The sequence below is a fragment of the Brassica rapa genome, chromosome A04, assembly GCF_000309985.2.
Source record: "Brassica rapa cultivar Chiifu-401-42 chromosome A04, CAAS_Brap_v3.01, whole genome shotgun sequence".
NCBI lineage: Eukaryota > Viridiplantae > Streptophyta > Magnoliopsida > Brassicales > Brassicaceae > Brassica > Brassica rapa.
In genome coordinates, this window is record NC_024798.2 from 19496483 (window position 1) to 19504796 (window position 8314).

General features: G+C 35.1%; 3 protein-coding genes across 3 annotated transcripts; 1 reads left to right on the forward strand and 2 right to left on the reverse strand.

Moving 5' to 3' along the window:
* Nucleotides 1–313: 313 nt before the first annotated feature.
* Nucleotides 314–5475, reverse strand: LOC103865713 (exocyst complex component EXO70H1). Its single transcript, XM_009143553.2, is given in 2 exon segments — nucleotides 314–2128; nucleotides 2130–5475. Coding segments are annotated over 2 exon segments (1887 nt in total). The 5' UTR covers nucleotides 2475–5475; the 3' UTR covers nucleotides 314–586.
* On the reverse strand, nucleotides 3983–4546 carry LOC103866009 (60S ribosomal protein L35-2-like). Its single transcript, XM_033289418.1, has 3 exons — nucleotides 4543–4546; nucleotides 4325–4435; nucleotides 3983–4209 (listed from the first exon to the last, which is right to left on the reverse strand). The coding sequence occupies exons 1-3, from the start codon at nucleotides 4544–4546 to the stop codon at nucleotides 3983–3985; spliced, it is 342 nt and encodes a 113-aa protein (XP_033145309.1).
* Nucleotides 5476–5718: 243 nt separating the features above from the next.
* On the forward strand, nucleotides 5719–8075 carry LOC103865714 (caffeoylshikimate esterase). Its single transcript, XM_009143555.3, has 7 exons — nucleotides 5719–5969; nucleotides 6075–6201; nucleotides 6297–6443; nucleotides 6531–6661; nucleotides 7245–7382; nucleotides 7469–7567; nucleotides 7681–8075. The coding sequence occupies exons 1-7, from the start codon at nucleotides 5952–5954 to the stop codon at nucleotides 7954–7956; spliced, it is 936 nt and encodes a 311-aa protein (XP_009141803.1). The 5' UTR covers nucleotides 5719–5951; the 3' UTR covers nucleotides 7957–8075.
* Nucleotides 8076–8314: the final 239 nt, after the last annotated feature.

Genomic DNA, 8314 nt, shown 5'->3' on the forward strand with positions numbered 1-8314 from the left:
ACCTAATAGTATAGTATTTGGATTTTTAAGAATCAACATATTATAATAATTTTGATTTTATTCACCAAACACAAATTTTCAATACGCTTCATAGCATAATTTTTTATATTACGTATTTATCGTTTTCTGTATAGATGTTTAATTTGTAATATAGTGTGGAACTCTTTTATTTAGGTATCGGCAAGGTCACATCCCATTGTGATTGTAGCATGTTTCAGACATATTACTTGATTCCAGGGTTTAATTGCCCCATTTTCAAATGTCATCTCCCTCATATATGAATGATATTATAAAAATATATATGAATTACTTCTTTTTTTTGAAACACCTATATGAATTACATAGTATGCGGTTTTGAGTATATTCTCTTGAGTTTATTTTATTCCAATGCCTTGAGGGATGATTGTAAAATATTAAAATTTGTTTGCATCTCGGGTAGGGAATTAAACGATAATTTATAATCAAACCAAAGACTCACCCGGTCCGACCGGTTTTCATGACACTAGAAAATCCGGTATGATTATACAAAGCTGAATTTTTACATCCATTTTTGAGTGAATATGCTAGACAATGCTCTGTGAATTTTTCATCCACATCCAAGTGAGATACACATGGAAGAAGAAGAAGCAGAAGAAGAAGAGTCACTAAGCATTGGTGTTCCATGGAAAAGATCGGAGAGATAGTTCTCCAAGTTATCAGGTTTAAACCTCACCAGCATCTCTATGTTTATCTCCTCTCTAAGCATTGGCAAGTACTTTTGGTAAAACTCTTTGTACTCCGGTACGAGTTTCCTTGCTATATAAACCTTAAACTCGTCTCTCAGTTTCGCATCAAGTATAACACATGATGATTGTTTCATGTACGCTTCTTCGAATGCCACGTGAAACCTCTTGAAATGTGTTTTGGCCTGGTCTGGTGATAGTGTGGTACTGGTTCTCACCGGTACGGTTTGGTAAACTTTGGCCCATGCTGCGTTCTCGTAGTTTGTAGTGTAGCTTCTGAGTTTTGCTTCGTGCTTGGTGAGCCAGTCGTCTCCTAAAAGGTTCCTGAGGTGATGAGTTGAACGAACGGTATCAACCACTAACCGAATGTTGTTGACTAGGAAGAGGTAAGAGAGAGACACATCCTTGTAACTCTCTGCTTTAATGTCTAGTTTGCATAAGAGAACCAGTATGAGCCAAGCTATATGGACCGAGGTTGCATGGTGGTTGATGTGTTCATCTTCCAAGATTGGAGCCGTGAAGTAAGATTCAAGAAAACGAGTGTTTCTCTTGATAGCGTGTTCCGCAAGGGCCTCAGACAAGACACGGCTGTATCCAGACAATGATGATATAAAACTCATTGTTGTTCGAGTCAGCCTGTGAATCCCTCCTCCAGGAGTAAGTGCTTTAGAAGAATCCTTTTGTATTGTCAACTCAAACTCCGTGAGACACGTGTGGATTGAGTTCTTGAGTTTCTTGAGTGATGAAATAGCCAATGTCTTGACAGAAGCAACTGAATCAAAGTTGAAGATCAGCTCTATCTCTGGCCTGAGTTCAGAGATAGCTGCATAGAGATCCATGAGCTTGAAGATCCTCTCAGGTGGTGGTTTCTTCTCCTTGTTGACGACGAGCTCAGGTAGACTAAAGAGATTGAGCCCTGATTCGTTAGCTATCTCATAGAAGCAAGAGTCTCTTATTGTAGTGGAAGAAGAGAAGACATGATCACAGAGAAGTTTCTCTCCTTTGAAGAGTGTTGTGACTCCAATCTTTGCAGCTTTGATCCAGTTCTTGATCATAGGCTCAAGCACGCTCCAATCAGTTCTGTTAAACAAGGAGATCTTGCACTTTTGGATCCCAAGTAAGTGTAGCCCTTCATCAACTATTGACTTTCTGATCATCTTATAACTCTTTATGCACTCTTTACCATAACCACAGCTGATCATAGTCTCTGCTATGACCTTTAAGTCAGACATCACCAGAGCTGAAGCTTTCTCAACCTCAGAGATGGATTCACTAGCCTTCTCCATCTCATCATCAGATTGCATAACATATTCAAACTCTGAATAGCTAGATATTGAGGAGTGACCAGAGACTGATTCAGGATCAAGCTGGTCTAGGTTGGAAGATAGTATCATGAAGAACTCTTTTTTCAAGCCTGGACATAGCAATCTCCATCAGGCTATGTGTAAGAACAAGGTTGGGAGATTGAGAGTGTTGAGAGACAAGAAAGTGCATGGCTCTGCGTAAGTCACGGACGCATATGATGAACTCTTTGGCTTGTTTTCTGCTGTGACTGAACAGAGAGATGGTCTTTGTGTTTGGATCCCATTTCTTGATGATTGGTTCCGTGGAATCCAAGGTTTCCTCCACCATGGACAGAGAAAAAGTCTGGTTGATAGGGGATTGTGAGAAAGAAGTGGATGAAGAAAGAGAAGACAGGATTGATTTAGGAGAAGTGGTGGAGAAAGAAACACACTTGGCTTGTTTTGACATTGATGAGAGTTACTTGGGTGATACTCTATTCATTGTCTTTGTAAGGTCAATGAACATTTTATAGAGAGAGAGATGGTTTCTCAATGTTTTGATTGTAACCAAAGACCAAACCAAACATTTCTATTACTTAAAACTATATTTGAACGAATAATTAAAAGTATAATGGTATAATTCTCTAGGTAAATACAAGTAAATTGACAAAATATTGTAGTTTTTTTTTGTTTCTTATATCATTCTGTATTTACTTAATACAAATAAGTCTTTAGTTAGATGGATGCATTATAGCCTATAGGTAGTGAATTTGAGTCTTTTGACTTAGCAAATTTTGGATTACTTAATACAAATATAAGAGGTGTGTTTTATGTGATACCTTGTTAAAATATAGGATTTGGTGACAAAGTCAACTTTAGTTTTGAGGTGAGAACAATGAGACTTTTGAAGATTTCACATTGTCGACTTTGAGTTTTCTAATATATGGTTCTATCTTCGTTAATTAATTCCACGGCTTTTATATTGTTTTTATTAGAGTTGTGTTTACCTTTAAAGATTTTCAATTTTTATTTATAATTGTACCTATATAACACTTCATTATGTAAATCTATGAAGCTACATACTTATTGTTAGTTTTTGTGTTATGAATCCATAAGATACAGACAAGTTGAGAGGTTAGTATGAGTGTGAAACTACGACTTATATAATTCAATTGTAAATACTGAAACCAAAGATATAACATATATTTTATCACTTTCAGATCATTGTTTGTTCACTATATAAGCCTATTAACCTATTTCTTTGACTAGCCGAACAAAGATACGCGTGATCTCTCTCATGTTATGTATTTTACATGCCTTATAATATACAAAAATACAAATACATACACGAGTTGAATTGATGGAAAAAAATAAGAAGATAATTTGCTTAACAAAGTCAACGGCTTATAGATGACGGTCTGCATCAGAGCTGACAAAGCAAATCTAGACCAGCAATAAGCTGTTCGACATATAGCAAGTTAACAACACAAAACTTATAACAATCCGGTTAGAGATTTAGAGGTGGTTAGGTAGAGAGATTGAAGAATCGGTTATGTTGTTATTTTAAAGTTACTTTGGTTCTGTCAACCGAGTACTAGTTGTTTGAATTAAAATGAACAATGAGATAATCATAACATGAAAACAAATTGGCTGCATTGATCCTCCAAAAGTCAAAATCGTGGCTCTAGGAGACTAGGACAAGTTATTCCAAAGTCCAAATTTATCAACATTTGTCTCTTTCTCACAGATAATTTTATAAGATCAAACTGATGTTTAGCTTAAGAAGCAAAAAAAATTATAATCGATGTTTGAGTTTTAGACTATATACAACATAGTTACTTTATAATCTCAGCTCACATGTACATTTTTCATAATTCACTTGAACGTTTTGTTAAAATAAATATAACGCGTTTGTGAATAATAATCTTTCAATAAGATGAGTTTAAGGAATGTTTAAATGATGTGATTAATAAAAGATTACACCTTAATAGCGTACTTTCTAATTGGAAAGTAAATTTCTTTCTTCTCCTCCCTCTCTGTCTTGAGCGACGCCTGATGCTTGGTGAGTCTCCTCCTGATAGCTCTAGTCTTCTTGGGACGAAGATCAAGAGGCAAAAACTTCTTGGTCTTGTACGCCTCTCTCAGAGCAAGCTTCTGCTTCTGTGATATCACGGTCAACACCTGAGCTATGACTTCCTCACCACCTTACTTTAAAAACACAAACACAAACTTAGATCAGTCACTGTCGGAACGGATCAAGAACGGAAGCGTTAAGCTATATTAGAGAGACTTACATCTTTGAGAGCTTGTTTGGAGCGCCTCCAGTGACCTTGGCGACGCGAAGAAGAGCTAGCTCCGCCTTGAAGTCCTGCAGCTGAGCCGAAAGGTCAGTTTTTGATTTCTCCCTCAGCTCATGAACCTTGATTCTCGCTGTTCACATTACAAAACAACAATGTCAAAGGTCCGAACGTAAAGAAAGAGAACATGGAACGCTGTTGCGGTTGAAAAGTTTCAGAGTTTGAGGTTGGCTCTCTCACCCATTGCGTCTCCTCCTTGGTATGCATGGTGTTGTCAGAGATGAAGACGATGATGGCTTGGGACTTGTATCGGATTTTAGGATTTATGTTTAGTTGGGCTTTCAGTATGGGCATTGTTAATGGGCCAGTTTTGATAATATATGGGCCAAGTTCTAATATTTTTCACAAGTCATGTAACTGGGGAATATGGAACCCTATTTTCTTAAACATTTATAAACTGTGCCATTCTTTGTTTCTTAAGTTAGATGACACCAACTTTTTGGTAGAAGTGTATTTCTTTCTTTACATTTTTAGAAGAATTTGGATACTAGCGTATTTGTGGTGTTTACGACCAACAACTGCGTTTTAAAAGAAAATCATTACTCCTAAATTAGATTGAACTAGCGATGTTAGAACTACCATTTGATACTCTTCACATGTTTTTGTCGGTTAACTCGCTAAAGTAACAACTGATATATGCTAACCCTACAGCTATATATAAATATTCACCATTCATGAATCATGTGTGGTATTCCACTCAAATAAATAATAAACATGATTGAGCCACTGGTAGACGAATATTAATTAATTTTAAAATTAAAGTCTTAACCTAGAAGGATTTAATGCAAGTTTCTTTTTATATATCTTGTATTTTATATCTCACAAACAATTATTGGAAAGAACTAATCATAGAAAGATAAAACTTAGCTATAGGCTACAGTACTTGCATGTATTTGGGTGGTTGGTTTACATACACGGTTGAGATCAAATCTAACTGGACTGATTTTTTCTTCTTTTCTTGACACATTGAATCAGACTGAATGAAATATTAAACTTAAAATAATTTCTAATTGAAGACGCCATCGTTATAAATAATGAGATAGAAAATTCAAAATTGTAATTATGAGTAGGGTTATGACAATTACCTCTAATAAATAGGATGATACATACAAAAGTTTACACAAGACATAAATACATGTATATCCATTCCTTACATTAAAAACTTAAAAGACAAGTTGATAATGGCATGTCAACTGAATAATTACTCAATCGGAGTATTTGCCATTTTGTCAAATGAAAAGAAACAAAACTTCACCGGTCAAGCACTAACCACTAACGCATTCATTGAAGAAGAAAAAAATGTTATAATTCAAAAGTCTCTTTTAACGTCATCTATAACGAAAAAATCCCACGAAGACTTGACACGTTTAAACGTTCTAAATATTTTCATAACGCAGCGTCTCTACGCGGCTTCCCTATTTTCTGGCTCACTTGATTCCTCTTTTTAATTTTTTAAAATTTATTTGAAGTTACACTTGATTCCTCTCGACTCTTCTCTATAAATTGGACACCACTCTCTCTCTTCGTTTTCAGCATACGCTCTTAAAAACAAACAAAATATCATAATCTTTGTATAAAAACAGAGCATCATGGTTATGTATGAAGAGGTTAGAGTCCATAAGTTTCCTAATTCATATAGAGCTATATATATAAATAACAGTAGAAAATGGATTGAATGTCCAATTTATTTGTTTTCTTTCCTTGTTTTGCAGAATTTTGTGTTGAACTCACGAGGCATGAAGTTGTTCACTTGTGTATGGAAACCGGTCGAGCAGGAACCAAAGGCCTTGCTCTTCTTGTGCCATGGCTACGCTGCGGAGACTAGCATCACTATGAACAGTTTCGCCTTCTTATTATCAATTTTTTTTTTGTTATGTCATATCGAATTTAGATATTTACTATCACATAACTAATAATTAAATGGGAATAATCAGGTACAGCGACGAGGCTAGCCAAGGCCGGTTTTGCAGTCTATGGAATGGACTATGAAGGACACGGTAAATCCGAGGGACTAAGTGGTTACATTAGTAACTTTGATGATCTCGTTGATGATGTCTCTATTCATTACTCTACAATTTGTGGTAATTTTTCTACAAAAAATGCCTTAATTATTTGTTAAGTTTTCATTAACTTAGTGAAAGAAAAAGAAATGGTTGATTGAATTGAAGAGAAAGAAGAGAATAAAGGGAAGATGAGGTTTCTACTTGGAGAATCCATGGGAGGAGCAGTTGTGTTGCTCTTGGCTAGAAAGAAGCCTGATTTTTGGGACGGTGCCGTTTTAGTCGCACCCATGTGTAAGGTTTGTGATTATCCTCTCCTTTCATTTTGTTTCTTAGTGTTATCTTTTATTTTCAGTTGTTTCTTCATAATTATGAGTTTTGTTAGTGATCATTTTTATGAAAAAATAGTATATCTTTAGAAGTTGTTACTAAAAAGTAATAAAATAATTAAAAGGTAAAACAAAGTTGTTACAAAAATGGTAATTATTTGTTTTCGTTAGTGATCATATTTTAGAAAATAATAACCTTCGAAGTTGTTACTAAGAAAAGGTTGTTTTCTTGATAATGATGTGACGAAAATTGTACTTCAGACGATATAAAAACGCCAATTTATTTTCTTGTTTTCTTGTTTCATTAAGTTCTGAATGATGCTTTAACGATTGTGTATAAAATTGATATTGATTCCTAAGGTGAGCATAAAAAACAAACTTTCAACAATCTAGTCTGATTATTGGATTAGCAATAAATATCCTTGAAATAGCGAGATCACCTTCCAATATCTTATCTCCTAGTTTGTAATCCACCTACTCCGCTACTTGCTACGGTATTCCTTATTGTCAATAGTTGTTACTATAATTTAAGTAGAAAGGTTTTTATGTACAGTTAGCTGAAGAGGTAAAGCCACATCCAGTAGTGATCTCAATTCTCATAAAGCTTTGCTCGTTTATTCCAACGTGGAAAATAGTTCCAGGCAGTGATATTCTTGACATTGCGATTAAAGAACCCCACATCAGAACTCAGGTGATTGATTATGATGATCTAAGAAGCCAAGTTTTACTATAAATCTTGATATTACTTTTACGTATGATTCTTATTGATTTTTACAGGTGAGGGAGAACGAATTTTGCTACAAAGGCCGGCCTCGCCTAAATACCGCCTACCAACTTTTGCTGGTTAGCTTGGATCTCGAGAAGAATCTTCAGGAGGTTCTAATTTTCTTTAGTTATTATGGACATGTGTATTTAGTAATGGTTACAATACATCAAAACATTTTTACCCAATTTGATAATTAATTACTTGACTATCGCTTTTGAACTAGGTATCGATTCCTTTCATTGTTCTTCACGGAGAAGATGATAAAGTGACGGACAAAAGCGTCAGCAAAATGCTATATGAAGTGGCTTCAAGCTCGGACAAAACAGTCAAGCTTTACCCTAACATGTGGCATGCTTTATTGTATGGAGAAACTCCTGAAAATTCAGAAATCGTATTTACTGATGTCATAAAGTGGCTGGTGGATAGAACCTCTGAATCTAACGGACGATTAGAGAGCGAGTTAAAACATAAGCATGATGGAGTGTTGAAGCATAAATAAGTACTGAGTAATACATGGTGACTTATGTTATATATTCCGTATATGTAATTTGCTCCTAAAAAAGAAACATCCTATCTGTGCAGAGATACTTGCTAAATAAGGGACATTAATTTCAAAAAGAAACACTATATAATTAACAATTTGGGGCAGACAGTGATCAAACTCCGCTAATGGTATAAGTAAAAACTAAACACCGTTAATATTACGAGGATTTGTGTAGGTTAAGTACATTGTTAGGTAAGTACGACTTTTCGGCAAAGGAGCGATCATTTATTCATCTTAATGTAATGGCTATTCTCTAAGTACTATAATCAAAAGTCAAACTATGTTAGTGATATCCTTTTTTCTTGATAACAAG

Bases quoted from the DNA above. Each gene is read 5' to 3' on its own strand.
- LOC103865714 (XM_009143555.3), top strand. The intron at 6,662-7,244 runs GTTTGTGATTAT...TTTTATGTACAG, and splicing joins TAGTCGCACCCATGTGTAAG to TTAGCTGAAGAGGTAAAGCC. The intron at 7,383-7,468 runs GTGATTGATTAT...TGATTTTTACAG, and splicing joins AACCCCACATCAGAACTCAG to GTGAGGGAGAACGAATTTTG.
- LOC103866009 (XM_033289418.1), bottom strand. The intron at 4,210-4,324 runs GCGCTCCAAACA...TTTTAAAGTAAG, and splicing joins CGTCGCCAAGGTCACTGGAG to GTGGTGAGGAAGTCATAGCT.